This window comes from Nematolebias whitei, chromosome 7 (assembly GCF_014905685.2).
Source record: "Nematolebias whitei isolate Nwh7 chromosome 7, NemWhi1, whole genome shotgun sequence".
NCBI classification, from domain to species: domain Eukaryota; kingdom Metazoa; phylum Chordata; class Actinopteri; order Cyprinodontiformes; family Rivulidae; genus Nematolebias; species Nematolebias whitei.
Genome location: NC_056504.1, coordinates 11,785,403 through 11,806,203, shown reverse-complemented (window position 1 = coordinate 11,806,203; position 20,801 = coordinate 11,785,403). Strand labels below are relative to the sequence as shown.

Here is a 20,801-nt window from a genome sequence, read left to right as displayed (position 1 = left end):
ATATTATATATATGCTTATCGTCTTATATTTATTTCTCTTGTTATATATATATATATAGTATAATTTCCATTATTACGTGAATATTCTCTTCAAAACAGCAAATGAAGAGTATTTTGAACTTGTCATATTTCAATCAAGGGATTATCATTTGTAACAGGTGTAATAATTTACAGCTGATTATCTTTTGAAGTCAATTCAAGTTATATAAGCAAACACAAAAATATCCGTGCCATTTTTACAGTTTTCAAACTAAAATTTGGTGTAGCTGAGAGTTAGACACAAAACGCTGTGTGGCATTTTTGCTTCAATAAATTAAATTGAACTATTCAAGTCAACACTGCCTGTCAGTAAAATATCCCATGAATCTTTTGACAAATTTTGCCGAAACTCTCAAAAAGTAATCACTACATGTTCATCTAAAACATTAAATCCTGGCATGAATAAAACTCAAGGTGGCTGCCACAGCTGAACAAACTTAATAGATAAATAGCCTTATGTTAGTCAAATTAACAGATTTTGAGCTGAAGTCTGATGTGGTAGTAGCTGAGAGTCAACCTCAACATGTAATGTGAGGGTTATAAGTGGCACAGAATATAATTTACAACAACTCATTTCCCATCACAGGATGATTTTATTAAAATATACTGACGGTGGGTGATGTGCGTTCCTCCAAAGGTTTCTAAACTTCAAACTTTTTCTCTGAATTTCTGTCTGTCTGCCTCGAGTATGGGAGAGCTTCAATGTTTCTTCTAATCTTTTTTTCTTTTCAAGCTTTTTAAATTGTCTACGCATGAACTTGTGGTCATTTTGACAGGTTCACGCAAAAGTCCCAAATGAAAAGGAAGAAGTGGATAAAATATAAGGGATGGACTTTTGATTCTTTAAAGAACATTTTAGGTTTATGTAATTTTAGGTAATAGCTTCACCATTAAATATTTCTCTTGGAGTTGGATTTGAATGCTGCTGTATTGGTTATTTTGCATGTTAAACATTATTTGTTCGTAGAAAACAAGGAAAAGATGAGAAGCGTGCCCTCTCACCAGAAGCTCATCTGTCCACCATAAAACCCTCTCCACTCGGTTCCCGAACATTCTCTGCTTTCTAACCATTATGGTCATAAGAAGCAGCTCTATTTGTGCATCTATCTGAGATCACGTTCAAACTCTCAACTATAGTTTTGTCACATTTACATGTATTTTCAAGGCCGTCAATGTGTTTAAGGTGAAGCTTGTGCCTGCAACAAACTGCTCCAGAATACAAGACGGCAACTTCATCAAGACCAGGAAGTAAATGTTGCTGCAACAACACTGATAAACTTCCAGGGACCATAACAAAGAGAGAAGGAGGAGGAGGAGGAGACAGAGACTGCGGAGCAGACATGTATGATAGATCATATGAGCGGATTGTTAAGAAATCCTTCATTTAGGAGAGATGTGACAGAGAACGTGCTCCTACCTCCTGAATGTGCTTGAGGGCACTGACATGTCTGCAAAGACAAGAAAAGATTTACATTAAACTGCGGAAATAAACTCCCAACCCTGTGAACACCTCAGTCTATTTGTCTTCAGGACTCGTTAAATTATTTAGGTGAGGCCTGATGAAGAAACTACATTCGAGGAATAGTTAAGTGTGCAGCAGGACACTTGTGTAATTGGCTGCCCACTGCTTGATGGATTGGCATTGCAGAACAGAAGATACAGTTAGTAGGAAGTGAACAGCAATATTAAAGGGTCACTAATATTAATAATCATTAAAAAAAATCTGATTGCATTTAGGAGAATGGACAGCTTTTGGGGGGGAGGGTCACCCACAAACGCAGGTACTCACAGTCTCTCTGAGTCGACGAGCTCCTTGGCGATGTAAAACGCTCGAGATCTGCCATCAATCTGTGTGACAAGAACGGAGATGAATGAACACAGTTAATGGTAAAGGTTCTCTGTGGGCACTCAGCCCTCTCCAACATTAATAGCACCAACTACAAATGAGTTAAAGAGGCTGACGAAACAACTGCATTACTTCCGTTTTTTTTGTTGTTTTTTTTTTGGATTTCAGTTGTCAGAGGAAGACGGATCATTTCATTACTGCAAAGCTCAGATGTGGTTTTCTCAAGTAGGAGGCGTTTAAATGAAGATGCAATATTTATGAGTGATCGTAGGTGCAGCGGTGGCAGCAACAACGCTGCACGCTCATTTGGAGACTTATAAACATGAGAGTCAAAGCATTTTCAGGCCTGTCCTTATTCAGTGTTGCACTTTAAAGGAACAAAAACCCTCCTGGACTGACTCGAGTCTTTCCAGTCCCCCTTCCGTCTTTGTGCGATTTATTGTAACTTATCTTTGAAGAAAAAGAAAAACAAGGAAATGCACGCCACATGATGGGAACAGAGGCTTGTTATTATTGTGACAGCAGCAGGATGGGTGAGGCCCGTCTCGGAACTACTGTAAAATACACGAGTACAAGTACATGGGACATTCAGGGTTCATCATCAGTTTCATCCTACCATACAAGGGTGCACTTGTTGTTTCTCCTCTCATTTATTAATATGTATGTTTTCTGTATCTCTTCACTCACCTGTCGGTCATAACTTTGCTCCATGCTGCCATCTTCCTCCTCTGAGGTTCGTCCGTGGTCCTCATCACCTGACAGCCCAGGAGAGACTGTGTTCACTGGGAAGGGCTCTGTGTAGGCACTGTCAAGAGACAAAAAAATCAACGTAAAAATGGCCACACATCTGCAATGAAATGAACAAAAATACTTGGGAACACAAAGCAGCACGAGGGACTAAAATTCTCAGATGTGCATTTTACAGTAAAAGGCTGCCATATTCTCACGGGACAAACTTAAACTCGATTTGAAATCCCCAGCCCTGTGCAAATGTACGTTTTTCTGCTTCCTGTGTGCGTCTCTGAGCCTTTCAGCTCATATGAAGACCTCTTCAAAAGGTCGCTGTAATCCCTTTACAGATTGGCTCCTGCAGAGATGGCACAGTTGTTCCTTGTTGTCAAACCTGAAGGGATTCAGCGTGGATTTTTTTTTTTTTTTTACCAGTAATCCCTTTTAAAATGCAACTTGCACTAATGATTTATACCCTCTGGCCCATTATGACACATTGAGCGTGTTTGTCAGCAGCAGGATAGTATAATACTGTGGTAATGGTGGACGATAATGTTTTTGTCTGTCTCTGTGTGTGTGAAAAAATTTAAACAAAAGATGAATTTTAATAATGTTGCAGAAAGTAATCATTGGATGTACATCTACAACAATTCAAGATGACTGCCACAGTTAATTGATCTTAAAAAAATACAATACCACAGTCATTTCTACAGATTTGGATCTATAATTAGTGTGGTAGTAGCTAAAATTAATCCCTTACACATAATCTGAGCATTAACAGGGAGATCTCTGTTTGTAACTTTTTCATTAGAGTAACCTCTGTCCTTTAGCAAAGAATCTCAATAACCACTTAATTAATTTTCATGATGTATTTTTTTTTTATATATATATAAAAAAGACTGGACGTTCCGTTTACAATTAAATAACTTTTGAAGCAATCCAATTCAAGATGTCTGACACAACCAGCTGGAGTTAGAAAACAAAAGTAGCTACATATCAGTCAGTTTGACAGATATTGTGCTAAACGTTAGTAACAATGTATACTTCAAGTGCATGAGATCTTTGCTTAAAACTTTAGCATCAATTGCTCAAGTCAACCATGTCTGTTAGTAAAATATCTCATGAACCACTAGACAAATTTTAAATAAACCTCCATAAAAATTTGTAACAATTGACTAAAATTTGGAATAAACCTGATTCAGTAGCTGCCACAGCTAGTTTACATTAGCCAGCACAAAAATGGCTGTAGCAGTTAATTTGACAGATAATGAGCTAAAATCTGACGTGGTAGTAGCTGAGAGTCATTCCCAACACATACTCTGGATCTAAGATCTTGACATTGCAAGTATTTGCATATATCATGTTGTTTTCAAGTTTGGATCAAAACTGCTACAACCTCTCAATGATCTTAGTCTACAACTCTGACATCAACGACAGCGGGCGACATGCATTCCTCCAAGGAATGCTAGACTTTTAATCGTGTTATTAACGTTTAATGAGTGGTGTTGAGAAATCTGCTTTTGCTGTAATGGAATATGGAATGTCGATGATATATTCCAACAACTCATATCTTTAAACAGGCTAAATACTGGATATACATGAAGATAAATTAGTATCAAAAATAGTCACGCAAGAGCCCAAGATTTATACATGATATTAAAATATAATTTCTTGTATTTTTTGGATGAACTGCATATTTGAAATAAACTTCTCAAAAGGGTTAGGTCATGCATCTGCAAAAACTACAGGAAAAATATCTTGTCAGGAATTCTCTTCCTCTGCAAACAAACACCGGAAAACATATTTTTCTGGCAGTTTTTCCACAAGAAGAAAATTATAATATTTTGGACTGTACAGCTAAAATAAACATTATAGAATATTCCCTTTGGTGGAACAGATTGTTCCTGATCAATTTTCCACACTAATAATAACCTAATCATTTTTGGTGGTTTATTTTAGACCATTACATCCACAAAATTATTATTATTTTTGGAATCCAGTAACATCAAGGTTCAAGGTTCTTTATTGTCATTCGCATCACATGTGGTACATGAGGTGGAACGAAATTGTGTACTCAAGGTCCCAGTTATGCCCCAAAATAGCAAAAATATAAACTATAAAAAGAAACCGTATACAAGGATCTAAGATATACGCTAAACACTAATAATGTAAAATAATAAGGTGTATTAAACAGCAGCCTGAACATGAGTCTGTAGTGAGCAGATGGGTATAAATACAGCAGCTTAAAGGCAAGAAAACAGCAGCCTGAGATCAGCAGCATGGATAATCAGCAGCACAGATAAGTCACATATCACCATTTAAAGTGGCATTGCAGTGATTTTCCTGGTTAGGGATTTATGAGTCTAACAGCTTCAAAAACATTAAGGTAAGCATATGTTTTAATATAGGAGTTGTGAGTTTCTGTGCCAAGTTAGAAATGTGTATTTTCCCAATAACTCAGTAAATCTAGTAAGGCTCAGCTGTCCCAACTTTTCACCAGCCTTGAATGCAGCATCACCTTTGTGAGTCTGGAGCAGTAAGAAAATCTCAACATTCGCAGGCAGCTGATTCACGCACTGCACTGACTGAGCTGTTTGCAGCAGGTGGTTTATGCACAGAATATTCCTAATTGAGCAATTTTCAAATGTGTATATTTGAAAATCTGTTTATGCATCTGTGAGTCTTGTACCGCAGTAAAGTAGTCTTGTAGTATGCTTGTGAATCTTATTGCACGCATACAAATCTTGTTGTGCACTTGTGTGACTACTTTTAAGTCTAATTTATCTTCATCACTGAAAAAGCCTGTACATGTTCACACACCTTTTAATAATTCTTTGCTCTGATGTCTTAACAGCCCTCAGTGTGAATTGGATGTAAACTACTTTCAGAAGGCTAAAGGTTAACAGAGTTATCCACTGGACCTCGATTTCATTCAGACATCCTTCACATGGCTTACTCTGCACCTCCAGCTTTCCTTTCCACGGAAACTCTAACAGCCTTTTGTGGGTGGGCTTGTGAAAGCACCTACGGCCCATTACTCATAGTTGACCTCAGAGCAGTCGGGTCAGCCTGGGCTCCTGGGTGCTGCTGCGAAGGAAAGAAAACTGGAGGGGATTGTTCTTCTCTGAACTCATTCCTCAGCTCTGATTTATCACACAATCCATCAAATGACCAAGAGCCACTCTTGTGAGGAGGTTCACCTTCACCTTTTTTCCACCACAAAAATCCTCCATTATTTATAGGACTGGTCCACAGAAACAGAAAATATAACAGACAAACGTTTTGTTCTGTCTGTAAGATTACTCTTTCAGAGTGTCAAAATCATCCAAGCCCTCACAAGATGGCCAGTTTTACTATTTAAACAAATATGAACTATACATAGCTGTGCCATGGTTATGAATGACATAGATAAGATAGAGATAATATGTAAATAAATAACTTTTCAAAAGACTATTAAGGCTATTATAGCAGAAGGCAGGACAAAGTTAAATCTATTGTGTGCAATTCAGAAGAGGACACAATGACTCCACAGTATAAAAAAACCAAAAAAAAACATTCCGGTAGTCTTCAGTGAATTTGATGGCGCTTGTAATATGTAAATCAATCGAGCTAAACACTGCCTATTAAAATATATATTAGAGCAGGTCTTTTCCCACTTGTAATGGCACCATTATGGAAACAAGACCAACAGAATGGGTTCATTAGCTTGCTAACTATAGAAGAGAGTGAGACAAATGGGGGAGAGATTAAGAACAGAGGCAGTTTTAAAGTGTTTGCTGCTTTTTGTGAGGAGGGTTATTTGTAGGTTGTGACTGTTGCATCTCCTGTGGAAAATAACTCAGGACAGTGGATTTATGACTGCTGTGGCCTTGCATATGATGCGACTGACTCGGGATATTAACTCTGCTAATTGTGAGTCAGGACCACACATACAAGTGGTCAAATCTCTTGACATTATTATTAACATAACTGAGTTCCAACAGAGGCCTCATAGACTAAAATTTCTTACCATACATTTTTAATTTAACATGGAATAGCACGTCACTGTTAACAGGTTTTGTACATTCATGCAGAAATGGATTTTCATCTTTCAAGTCATTTTCTGCACTAATGGTGTCATTAATCACTCAGAGGATTTTCATGCTAAAATGATGAGGATAAACAGAGTGTTGTCACCAGTTAAAAGACCTCCACCTCCAGTTCAGCCATAAATGAGTATCTGAAAATTATGACTATAGTTTTTCATAAACTCTCTCATATTTGTATATCTGTCATAAGATTATATGGCGCATTGAAATATACAATATAAGAGCTTCACAACGGCGCCTCTAGAGATCTGATACTTTATCAGAGAACACCAAGTTCCCAGTTTTATTAGTCAAGTCAAAGCCCCTGTGGCATGAAGGTAGCAACTCCAAAACATGACATATACATCACACATCTGCTAAAATAAGAAAAATAACCTAGCAGTGATGCAACAATACCATTACGCAATAACATTTTATGCTATGCTATCTCTCTTTCTGCACTACCATGGTGTTATGGAGTACAATAGTCCCTTGTTTATCACGGGGGTTTGGGACCACGCCCTCAGCATGATAAGTGAAAAACCGCAAAGTAGGGATACAGTAGTCCAAGTTCAAGTTCAAGTAAACTTTATTGTCATTACCATCTCATGTGGTGCATGAGTTGGAACAAAATTATGTACACAGGTAGTAGCAGTAGTAGTAAGTAGTAGTTTATTTTAGTATTTACTGTAGTAGTAGTTTATTTTAGTATTTATATACAGGTATGTATTAAGGTGGTTTAACCCTTCCCACACTCTTGCAATGTCCCTAACAATTTTCTAAACTCTAAATTCTCTAAAAGAGCACAGCATGTCATGATCTCAGCTCTCTGCCACCTGCCAAGGCTCTTAGCCACGCCCACTTCTCCTCTGCAGGGTAGAGATCTGACACACTGCAGGAGGAAGCTTCTCCTGCAGCTGTGGACTGCACACAGGTGCAACAGGTGCTAAATAATTTTAAATAATTTATTTTAAATAAAAATGTCATGCCGATCATGCGGCTCATCCATCAGTCACCCAGTTGTGTGTCATGGCCTATCTTACTTTGAAAAAGCACGATAGAGCAAGTCTGCTAAAAATGAACTGCGAAGTAGTGAGGGACTACAGTACTTAACTTGCATTTGTGTGTAAATTGGATTGCCACAGCTTGTCTGTCTTGTTCTTGACACATGTAGCACATAAACACAATGTTGTTCACAAAGTCACATGGTTGCTGCTGCATGTTTGTTAGTATATGGTATTGTAAGAGAGTCAACATTTACACTACTTTTTTATTCTAGTTGTCTTTGAAATCAACCATGTTGGTATAAAATCTACTCTTTTATGTGTCACTCATGACACAAAATGGACTGAGAATGAATTGATGTACTAGTTGCTCTTCTGTGCAAATCTTCCACACAGAGATTTGTCAGAGGTCAGCAACAGAAAAGACTAGTAAGAGCTGGAGAAAGGTGAGAACATGTCTAGATGCTGAGGAGCACCATGGATGCTGCAGAACATCACACAAAAACCCAAATGGTATGCCAACAAAAACAAAATGGTTCCACTACAACAACATAGCATCCTAACACCGCTCTGCAATTTCCCTCCCTTCAACCCAAAACATACAACGTTTACATGATAAAAATACATCTTGAGTTTTACATGTGCATCAAATATGGCACAAGCCTTAACGTTTTACAACACAATTTATTTATTTATGTTTTGACCCAAGTAAAAACATCTGAATTTCATTTAATTTATTGCTTTTATATAAAAAGAAGTATTGAATTTTAACAAATACCGTACACTATTACATTTATAGTCTGACTAATTTGCAAAGCAGGTCCCCAGATGCACGCTGAAATATGCCATTCTATGCAGCAAAACATAAAACCGTGTGCGTATGCATAGCCTTATGCATACTCATAAGGCTACGGCCTTTCACTACACCGTAAAACTGAATTAAAACCCCTATCAGTCTACATTTAGACTCATATTCAAGGACATGAGAGCACTAGAGCATGCACAACATGAAAATGTGATTTTGAATTCAATTCTGCTGTTTGTTGTTTTATGTTGATGACATTAAATAAACCGTTTGGTGGATTAATGTGTTTGTATTAGTTGCGTTTTATGTGGTTTAGAATTAAATGTTATTACACACATCACAATATGGCCTCTTTATTTTTGATGCTGTGTTGAGAAAGATAGTAGTGTGTCATGCACACTCACATATCCTGTTCCGGTATTTTACAGAGTTTTACGCATCATAAAATGAAATGATTCACGAGAGTTCATAAAAAGTAAGGCAGTCAAATGAAGTTGTTCATTTTAAGAATGTGAACTTGGTTCAGTATTTCAAATAATGAAATATGGCCATCAATGTGTTTATTTGGAACTATAAGGCATAGTTATTGGCCACTGTCCTGAAAGGTGGGCAATAATGTAATATCCTATGTGTTTGTTTACTGGTATTTGTCTGTTAGCAAAACATCTCATAACCCATGGGTCAGATTTTGATGAAACTCAAAACGTAATCCCTGAATGTACATAAAGAATTGATTTTGGACTTGATTTGATTCAAGATGGCTGCCACAGTTAATTAACCTTACCAAATATAAACATGTTTAGAACTCTGTGGATTTTGCAGATAAAAAGTTGTGGCAGTAGCTGAAAGTCATCCTTTTTGAATACTCTGAGCACTAACAGAATGCACAAACATTTTGGTTTAAAACTTTGACATGCAAGGAGGCAAATTATATGCGTTCTTTCAAGAAATGCTTTGATCATCGCTGCTTTTATGGATTTTAAACACTTGTTTTTCTAATCTGCAAGTTGATTTTGAAGATATTCTTGGCAACAACAACAGCAGACTTGACATTCCTGACGGGACCACGCCTCATTTTGTTGTTCAAGGGAAAGTCCGAACCTTCACCCCACCACAGTGAGACCCTTCCTCCCACTTCATCCTACCTGTCATCTCATTTCTCCACCTCCCACACCTCCCACCACAGCTCCACCCTGGTGTTCTGCATTTCCTGTAAACAGGCTGGTGGGAAGCTCCTGGGCTGGAAACTTCCTCCCTTGGGATGACCTGTTCATGACCTCAGTGGCGGGTACCGGGACTCAGCGAGCCAGCAGCACGCCCTGTCCACCGCCTCAATGCATTGCACTCCGCCCAGCACAACAATGTACTTAAGATGGCTCCCTCATCACTACTAACGCTAACATAACAGTGGGTGGAGGTGCTGCTTTAAAGGCCATGACAGGGCTTTTTCCTGACTCTGAAGAGGTTCATATAGAACTGTGTAAAACATAAATGATGCCTGAGGTTCATGCAGAGCTGCATACTCATCCAGTATGAGACAATATATTGTTTGGTTAATGCTTGAGAGAATAAAGTTTACATAGTGGACACTAATGGGGAGGCTGTGGCTGAGTGGTTAGAGCAGTCGTTCTCCAATGCGAGAGTTGGGGGTTCAAATCCACCAGCAGTCACATGCTGAAGTGTCGCTGTGCAAGACACTGAACCCCTCTGATGTGTGTCCCATCGGTGTATGAATGTGATAAAGCTCTGATTAGTCTCATTAGAATGATTTGTTCAATTAGCTTTGCAGAGATCTAGTAGAGTGCTGTATGAATGGGTAAATGAGGACACAGATTGTAGTATAAAGTGCTTTGAGTATCTTGAAATAAGATAGAAAGGCGCTATATAAGTACAGTCCATTTACCATTTACTAATGACCTCTAAGATGAGCAAAAACTGACATCCTGACCTTTCTTTTACAAAACAGTGTTTTCCTGCTGTCGTTTGTTGCTGCATGGCTGCTTGGCAGAGACAGTGTGCTGAGGCAGCATTCTCAGCAGCAGCAGCACCTCTGCTAAAACAGCAGGGGACTCTGAGTCTGCCTGCACCTACATGCATGCAATGCATGCATATACTGTACACACCTACAAACATCTTTGGTCACCATCACCATGGTTGTGTAAAGTGCTATAGAAATAATTAAATAAATAAAATAAAATAAACGTAGATAAATCACTGAGGTTTTTTTTTTGTCTTTTGTACACCATCTATTGCTAATTAACGCATCCCCCCACCAGGCTCAGTCTGAATGTATGAGTTAACACTGAGTCTGAATGCACATTAATCACATAACTAGAAACTAGGCAAACCTGCAGTGTTGCAGTGTTTGCCTTAAAATGCATATGTGGGACTGCAGGCACTGAGCTTTTGTGCAGTTCTTTGAAGCCATTTTGTTATTTTCTTTATCACAAAGAAAACTTGATCCTCTGTGGGTCTCCAACCCAGCTGTGTTCTTAATAAATCACTGTCACCTTCATTGTGGTGGCCTGGGACTGCAATAGTGTCAAGATTTGAAAAGAATTCAGAGCAATACGCACTCAGAAAGGCAGACAACAACTGCTCAGAGACTATATCAGAGGATGATATGCCCTCATAAATAAATACACTCTTCAAATAAAAACATAAACCAGGCCAGTGGGTCTCAGTTCACCAAAGACAGACCCTCCTGGTAACAGTAGTATCTCCAGGGGGAACGTGGAGAAAGCAAAATGAAAAGATGGGTAGGTTATTTGCATCCTTGTGATCTGAGTGAAATCTCCAGCACACAACGAGACAACGTGATAGCATCAGGAGAACATAAAGAGCCTGCACCAGACCAGCATTGTGTGTGAAGGGTAAAGGTTTCAAAAGCCAAACTGTGCAAACTTTACAGCTTCACTGAACAGAGACTACAGTATAGACAAATAATTACGGTATGTAGAATGCAATGGCATGCAGTGTACTAATCTTTCTAAAATACGTAAGATAAATGTTGAAATATTTCCGCTCCGAATCAAACCCAGTGTGGAGAAGATAAAATAATAATAATTAAAAAAAAAAGTTTATTAATTCAAATTGAATGTGCCACAAAAAAGAAGGCAAGATCATCCATTAAAACTTGAATGAAAGGAAATGCCACCTTTAATGTAAGAGTTTTAAATTAAGATTTTCCTTTGATAAGAAGGGATGAAGTTATAACATTTTGGTCAAACCATAAAATAACATTACTTGAGATGCCAAAGTTGTAAGTAAGGAAGTTGCACAATGTCTAGCGCTTGGAGTTTGTGTTGTGAATTAATCTCAGCTAATCTTAAACCAAAGATTAGGTCAGAATCTGTGAAACTGACTGAACTACAGTCATTTCTGTTTTCTAAAATCAGTTGATTTGCATTTATTCAAAAAGTTAATCAGTTGTAGATGTACCTCATATGACATACTTTTATGATCGCCAATGTTGAGTTAAATTAAAATCTGCCTAGTGGTTTATGAGATATTTTGCTAACAGATAAGCAAAGTTGACTCCTATAGGTAATAACAAAAGTAAAAATCTTGAGTGATTCGTCAACTCTCAGAGTATAAGATGGAGATGAGTCTAAGCTATTAACACATTATATATTAAGCTAACTTTAGAAACGACTAAAATGAAAGCTTTTTTTTCTCAGATTGATTAGCTTTGTAATTGTACATTCTTTGATTACTTTAGAGATTTTTTTATAAAACTTGTCCAGTGGTTCATGAGATATTTTGCTAGCAGACAGTCAAACACAGACATGGTCAAACACATGATTGTCCTTTCACCTGGTGGCGTGTGATAATCAATCATTGCATCAACACACGCACGGCAACAAAATCACAAAAGACTGCTTGGGCTGTAATAAATTGTGGGCCACAAAGTGATCATGCATGCCAGTAATATATTTGTCCAATCTGATGGAGCGTAACTGATCCCAAGATGCCCACACGTGATTTAGATGATAATGACTGAGACATTAAAGCACGCAGGTTGTTGAGAGCCTCATTATCACAAAAGAGACAAAGAGAAGGAAGTAAAAATTGTAAGCCGTGTAATCCTTGCAGTTTAACAGTGGAATTATAAAGTTTTTTTAATTTTTATTTTTACAAATATAGTTACAAAAACAAATAAAAGCTATATAAAAAGTGCTTTGTTCCAATCGTATCTCAAGAGATTACGTTTCAGCTGTCTGACAGAGTTTGACAAACACATGTTCTATTTTTCAGACTGAAAACAAGAGACTGCGCTGGGTAACCACAGAGGCTGTGGCCAAGGCTAGAATCATTTTGCACCGTCTCATCGCTGTAACTCCTCACTTCATCACACACTGCAGTAAATCCTGCAGACCCTCGAGAGTCCGGTGAAGGAGAAGCACTCAGGAGAGAGCTACTTTAATAAAAGCCCTCCTAAACATCTGTGTCAGGTGCAGGAGAGCAATTACACTCGAACTGCTCTTGCTTTCTTCTTCCTGTTCCTACAAAGGACCCACCGCTCTACTTTATCGTTATAACTCTTGTTTTTTCTATTGATCAGCTTCCTTCTATTAACACTTCCCCACCGCTGGTGTTCTCACTTTTTCTTTTATCCTCCTTCACTTCAACGTGTGAAAGAAGCCCCTCACCCATTTTGTCACTTTTAATTGCATCCATAATGACTTTTTGTAATGTGTACAAGCTGCAGTCAATGAGATACCTCATTGCCTTTACCTGAAACAGCAGCACCAGATGTGACCTTTGAATCCAAGTAACTAAAAAACTGAACTAAGCTCTCCCACAAGCATTGTCCATCTTCTCGAAGCCAGCGAAGCCTGACACAACAGGCTGCTCGTTTCTCACACACAACACTTTTCAATAAGAGGAACCCGATGGTACTCAGCCAGGTGATTTTTGCTCACCTGAGATGCAGTTAGAGAATATCTGCAGTCTTACAAGGGTCTACATTGGAGTCATGAGTGGATAAGTGTGCACCTAGCAGCTAAGTCGACTAGCTCACAAGTGATTTCACAATTTCAGATTTAAAAAAAATGTTCTCACCTTTTTTGTCACCATCCAAGTGGAATATTTAATATTTCACTGAAGTCTTCAGATTTGTTTGCTCTGAAACTATAACCAAACCCAGAGACATTCCTATCCTCCAGAGTGAAATACAGATTTATGGCCTGTGTAAGTGGTTTGGCATCTATATAGCTCTGTGGTGAGAATATACCATGTGCCTTGGGATACAAACTAAAAAACCTGGCGTTAAAAAGGTCAAAAGTCAAGTTATCACTTGACTACATATAAGATATGTGACTAGAGATAAGGATGGAGGTATGGTCAAATACGTCTCTCTTGTAAATGAGTCCTCGTGACTCAGTGAGACTAACCTGTATAAATAAAGATTGAATGAATGGTAATATTCAGTGTTTCCTCGACACAAAGTAAAATTACATTTAACTTACCTTTCGTTGTCTGTTTTTGACATCAATGTCTGAGGTTTGCTGTCAATCCCAGGGAAACTATTCATATCCACGTAGCCATCATTCTCATTGCAGGTTACAGTTATGCGTGTCGGATTCTCAAAAAACTCTGTAACAGTGTGAGATCTGACCGGCCTTCCTGGTATCTGGATGTTCTCATAGTCTGAGTTCATGGCTGGAATGTTTTCATAGTCTGAGGTGTCTGCGCTGGGGAAGGAGATGGAGCGAGGTTTGGTCAAAGGCAACGGTCTGACAGAGCGGCGAGTGCGTTCTTCGAAGGACTCCACTCTAGAGACAATCCTGCCATCAGATTTAGGGTCCCCTTTCCTCCTGGAGTGGTCTTTGTAAAGGACAAAGGCGGAAGTCAGGTCAGATGGATGCTGTTTGGGGTTTATAAGGCGAGACTGAAGCTGAGAAGAGCTGCCAGTGCTTATATGATCAAGTTCTACAACTCTTGCACCATGATGGCTGGACTCAGAGGAAGACCGTGAAGAGCGAACACTTCCATCACTGAAACCCTTTGAATCTATCTTCTTCTTAAACTTAAGTGCCAGGAAGCGCTTGAATGAGGACTTCTTCTTTTTAGGTATTTCAGTGGGGTCATGATGGATTAGGAGGGATGGTGAACTCTTGGTGACTGGTCTCTTTGTGATGTATGCTAGGTCAAAAGGTGGGGGTATGTCAACCATAGAAGTTGGTGTAGAAACACCACTTGATGACTGATGGCTTCGCTGGGAAAAGCTTCCAGAGGAAGTTATAACACATGGAAGAGAAAGAGTATCATCCTTTCTTTTTATCCTGATCTCATTCGCAAGACATGGGTCATTCTCTGACAGTGTGGTCAAAGATTCTGGACTGTCTGCAGAACGAGAGTTCAGCAAGAAGCGACGGGACTTCATAGACGGAGTCACACTATTGATTCCTGGCTGCTGTGAGTGACTTATAAGTTCACCACTGTTATCTACTGGTACAGTGCAGTAATCATGAGTTTGGTACTCTGTACCTGTTTCCTCTGGTACAGTTTCCGGGACATAACCTGAAACCTTCCCAGAATAGGACCGTGATCGTGTGACAATAGTTTTACGATCAAGGGTCACAAAGTTCTCCCCCTCTGAGTCAAACCCCACTTCCTCATATACATGTTCTTTGCTGTCTGAGTCAGTGTCTTCAAAGTAAGGCACGATGTGGCAGTCCAGTTCTTCAATGTCTTCTTCAAAGGCCTCAGTGGTGTGAGCAAACACCACTCTGTTGGTGAGCTCCGGGGTGCGACCCAGGTCTAGATCTGCTGGCACGGTGATGGTGCACAACCTGAGGCGAGGCTGGCAGCTTCCTCTCTGGCTGCGGAAAGCTTCCTCTCGCTTAATAGTCCTCTCTTTTGCACTTTTCCCTCTGATATGTTTCTTTTCTACCTCCTCCTCCTCCTCTTCCTCGTCACCTATCTCAACATAATCTTCTGATGAGACATATTCAAACTGCTCAAAGTTGTCTGCCTGTGAGCAGACTGAATTGTCAATATCTGCATACTCATCTGCCGACTCACTGTCCTTTGCTCTGTCTTTAAGTTGATCGGACTGTTCGGTGCCCTCCTTATCGTGATGCTGGTCTGAGTCTACTTGCTTGTCTTCAAGCTTGTCCACATCATCTGATGAGACATAAAAAGGTTCCTGGCCAGACACATCTTGGGTATGAACTTCGTTTGCGGTTGAGGATTGATCATCATCATCTTCACCTGGGCTCCACTCAGGATCTGCAGTGCTGCTTATATTTTTTGGAAGAGCCTCAATGACAGAGTAAGGTCCAAACACATCCTCTGTGCTGGATGTGAATCGAAAACAACCAGAGGGGTCTTTGGTGGCTCGTTCTGGTTGCCAGACCTCTGTATCTCCAGTTTCAGCTGTTCCACATGACTCACATGTATCACTAGCATCATCTGTAGGGCCAATCACATCGTAGGGATACTCCTCAGTCACAGTCGGAAGCACGCTGAATCCAAAAGAGAATCTGTCAGCTTCCAGCTCTGTCTCTGTGAGTAAACTAAACTGAAAACAGTCTTCACTTTGCTCTGTGTTTGTTTCATCAAGACAACAATCATTGTTCTCCTCTGCATAACTAAACGAGTGTATTTGATCAGGGTCTTGTTCTTCTGAATGTTCTACGGGGCCACAGCATTCTTTCTCTTCCTCTTGCTCTGCTTCATACTCTGGTTCAGATGGAGACTGTAACTGGACTGACGTTTTCTCATCATCACTGTGATTTCCACCTTCAGGCAGGATAGAGCCATTTTCAGCGTCCTCATCCTCAGTAACGTCAATCGAATCATCAGCTTTGATGGTGTCCTCAGAGCCAATACTGTCTACATCGCCATCATTATCCAATATCTCTGCTTCTTTTTCTGTTCCCACCACCAGTTCTCCCCCTACTGTGTCCTCTTTGTCATTCCCTCCGGTGCCGTTGTCACTAACCTCACACTGCTCTTCTTTTTTCTCCTCTTTGTTGTGATTCTCTTCAGCCATTACAAGTAGATCACCTCTCTCCTCATCAGAGTAAGGCAGTTCTCCGTTACTCAGCTTCTGTCGATGGCAGGACTCTTCCTGTGGGTCAGGCTGAGACAAAGGTCTGGGCTTGGGGGTTACAAGAGGTTTTGGGCCATGGACAAAGAGGCTGGATTTTGGCATCAGTTTTGACTGCACTCTGATGGTGAGATGACTCCGGACCGTTGGTTGAGGGACTTGTAGCGGATTTGGAAAATCTGTATAGGGAGAGTGAAAGAAAATCAAAAATTGTTACCATGCAAATAATATTTTGAGTATGTAAGATTACTCAAGGCAAATATTATGACTCATGTTTCTCTACTACTACTGCTGTGTCCAGTGGTCATTGGCAAGCAGAAAGCTACAGGGGACATTATCACCAGGAAAAAACAACAGGGCCACTGCGTACTATGAGAAGAGGCATTCCTGTAAGGGAAGTGACATATCTAGACTGGACTTTTACTTTACAGTTATAGCAATAAATAAATTATATATATATATATATATATATATATTCACGTGCTTTGAAGAAACATGATAAATATAAAGCCTGATTTTGTTAAGGTTTAAAACAATGTTTTGTTTGTATATCACTGTTTAAGAAGTCTAGACTTGTCATAAAACACACCCACGCTTAAAGTGTGTACACCCTTAGTCTCTTCCTGTTATTTAGTACCTGCCTGACGCACATCCTATTAAACCCTGTGTGCACTCTGGTTATCTCTGTTGTCTTGCTCCCTCTTTCTTTCTGTATTTCTGTTTTCTTTTTCTCTTCTGTATAGTTCTCCACATTCATTTTAATGATAACTTATGCCCATTTATCACTTCCCTCTAAAATAACTACCTAATTATTTTCTAAATCAGTCACAAAATTATTTCTTTCAGTCGTTTTAGGTTCATTAATCAGTCCAGCGGAGTGTCTGTGGAGAAATCCACTCAGGATGTCCACGGGATGGGGGAGGACCTCACCAGCGAAGCCCCTCCACATCGCTCCACCATAAACCTCTCTAGGAGTAGGATTTTTGAAACACAAATGGACTTCCTTCTCCTCATTCTTCCACGATTCTCACGAACATAACCCCACAACTACACGTAAGCACTTTTTTTCTGGGGAAAACGTCCCTTTGAGTGTTCCAAAGAACAATAAAAGAGAAACAAGAACCCCAGCCTGACAAAGCACCCAACTGCAAATAACAGGATATGAATTATGCAACAAGAATTCAATTAAAACAAATGTTTGGTGAAACAAAGGAAGAGATAGACCTTGACTGCCAAAGCTACAGGATATGATTTTACACTGTTCTGATTAAGAATGTCACCCTTCAAAACATAACCTGAAATCTGATGTGAGAAAAGCTTCAGAACAGGAAAAAACGCTTCCAATAATTCAAGTAAAAAATGTGTTTGAGAGGAAGGAATTGATTGAAACTTCTCAGAGAGGCAGGACGAAAGATGACTGAAAACGGTGCTCACGCAAGTCAAGAAATTATGTCTAATTTTACAGATACGGATTAATTATTTTAGTCCAGGCTCAAATCATGTGCATCCTTGACATTTAACCTGGAGCTTTAACAAAGAGCAACATAATTAGGTTTAGTTACGTTTTGCTGGATATTAATTACTTCAATTTTTGTCTTTATCATACAACAGTTAGAAAACAAGAACAAAATCAAAAGAGATTTATTTTTTAACCAAACTTTAACTTTTTGTTTTTATTCACAAAAGCAAAAGTCTTATTTATTACACCTCAAATAGTTTAATTTGATTGTGTTACATAGAGAATGAGCTAACTTTGAAAAATTAACATGTCTCTCCACAAACAAAGTTGTTGCTCTAACAGCATTCAAAGTTTGCTGTTTGAACTCTTTGACAGACACATTTTATCTTTATAACCAACCTGCGCTCATTGTGGGACATCATCATCCACGCTCGGCGACACTTGTCTTCTGTTCTCCCCCTCAAACTGCGTCCAGACCCATGAAACTTAATCCAAACGCATCGTGACGGCTGGCAGCTGTAACAGACAGGTCATGGTTCGTGTCTTCTGCGATGCTTGCAGACTTCTTGTCAGGTGCTGGTTGTCTCGCAGAAGGTGGGTTCAGCTCTCCCAGGCAGCAGCGAGCAGCAGCTCCACTCCTCGTGATGATCCAGCGCGCGCGCGCGGCTGCGCTCCTCTGTGGAAACGGGAGGTGCTGCTGCGCGCTTCCTGAGGCTGGGCTTCAGCACTGCGCACACATGGAGCTCCAACCTCTCAGTATATCTTTTAATTTTTTCAAGTACACTCTACTGCCTCTCTGCTGCTATGGAAGTATGGACAAAGTACGGACCGAGGGCCAGAAGCGGTCCCTGGAGCATGTAATCCGGTCTTTGGTGTCTCCAAAAAAAAAAAAAAAAAAGTAAATTAAATCCCCTAAGATCCTTTAACTTTATGGCAGTTAGTGCACCTTAAGGGGGAAATCAATCACCTTACATACAACTTTTAAATATATCCCCCCATCCCCATAGTCAGGCTCCACCTGAAATAAAATATCAGGTGATCTCATTCTTAATTTTGACTTTTTAATGATTTTAACTCTTTAAGGGCCTTTAGTTCATTTTTTTAAACTGTACATGTGCGTTTTTTTAAGTTGACAAAATGTTTATTTTAAAGCATGTTTTGTTTGTGCACAAATATATTCTTCATACTGCCAGCTCTTGTTTGGTTGGGTGGCATGTCTTTTCACTCAACCTTTATTTAAACAGGTTAGTCCCAGTGAGCCACGAGGACCCATTTACAAGAGACACCTGAATTTTAACAAAGAGTGATGACAACAGTGGACAACAATAGACATTCACAAATGATTCATACAAATTAAAGTTTTTTTTTTTTTGCTTTCTTACAATTACAGATACAGATATTCTTTATTGTCATTCACATCACATGTGTGGTGGAACAAAATGATGTACACAGGGTCCCAGTTACATCCAACAACAAAATATAAAAGAGAAAGAGTAATAAGATCTAAGATATGAACTAAGAAAAACATCAGCTAAAATACGCTCAACTCTAATAGCATAAAAACAATAAACACAATATGCTGCAGCACAAACATGAGTTCGAACATGAATTGAAAACAAAATGATAATTAAAAGGAAAAGTAGTGAAAGAACAACTAGAATACGAGGCAGTGTAGAAAACTAAAAGCAGGAACACGTCTGCATTGGTTTTCCCCAGGAACTAAACAGATGTTTAAAGCCACTTAAGGTCGAGAGCTTCAAATCTTTTTGTAAGATTTTCCAGGAAACAGGAGCAGAGTAGGAGAAGACCCTTTTGCCTATTTCAGTCCTCATTGAGGGAACACTGCAGGTAATAATGTCATGAGAGCGCACGCTGTAGCTGCACTCACGCAGTGACATTTTATTATACCTTTTATTTTACCAGGAAGAAATCCATTGAGATCATCAATCTCTTTTACAAGGATGTCCTGGAGACATGTAGGAGGAGATGTGGGAAGGCAGCAGACCAAGAAGTGATTTAAAGATGAAAATAAACTGTTAAAAAACAAACAGCTGTAAATTTAAAACCCAAACAGATCCACAAACTGCTCAGCTAAAGCTTTATAAGACATTGCACATTATGTGAGACACAATAAAAACTGCAGCAGGTCTTTTTTTCACGCAGCTGTCCCATGCAGCATGTTTTGCTCAAAGACTGTTTATTTCCTGAAGCAGAGCTGTGCAGAGAAAGGTTCCTAAAAGCAGTTTCCAAAAACAGTTTCTCCAGGACACCAAAAGCTTTTTGCTTCTGGCTTCACTTCCCGAGTAAGCATCTGTTATAGGATTAAATGAATGCAACTCTTGAAAAACCTCTCTCCATAACAGGAAACTGCTCTCCCTGTTTCCTGCACAACATGCAGCACTTCCCTAGCAACAAATGGGACCAGTTTGGGATGTTAACCCTTAAACACAACTGAAGTAAAGGCCTAAAATTGATTGAAGGAATGCATATTGCCCACCACCTCTCCAAAAAGAGTTTCAGTCTAATGTAATTTCTGTTAAGAAATTTTGGAGTTGGTCAAACCTTAAATATATGAAATCTCATGTATTAAGTGTCACTCATTGTATACATGTTATGACCTTTAGCTACTATGACATCAGTTTTTTGCTCAATCTCAGTAAAATCACCTGAGTTTTTACCATTTTTGTGTTTCCTAATTGTTATTAGCTGTGGCCTCCATCTTAAATTTTTATTCGATATTTGTCATAGTTGTTTTTCTGATATTCAGTTTATCATTATAATGATAAACTGAAT

General features: G+C 39.2%; 1 protein-coding gene across 1 annotated transcript in view; it reads right to left on the bottom strand.

Annotated features, from left to right (window-relative positions):
- The window catches only part of fgd5a (FYVE, RhoGEF and PH domain containing 5a), a 45,198-nt gene extending 26,717 nt beyond the window's left edge, over positions 1-18,481 (bottom strand). The window contains exons 1-6 of the mRNA XM_037679116.1: positions 18,408-18,481; positions 13,962-16,728; positions 2,573-2,690; positions 1,829-1,887; positions 1,457-1,487; positions 1,260-1,366 (exon numbers count right to left, since the gene is read on the bottom strand). Coding sequence (XP_037535044.1) covers positions 1,260-1,366; positions 1,457-1,487; positions 1,829-1,887; positions 2,573-2,690; positions 13,962-16,728; positions 18,408-18,417 — 3,092 coding nt within the window. The 5' untranslated portion in view covers positions 18,418-18,481. The remainder of the gene's footprint in view (positions 1-1,259; positions 1,367-1,456; positions 1,488-1,828; positions 1,888-2,572; positions 2,691-13,961; positions 16,729-18,407) is intronic.
- Between the last annotated feature and the right edge of the window lie 2,320 nt (positions 18,482-20,801).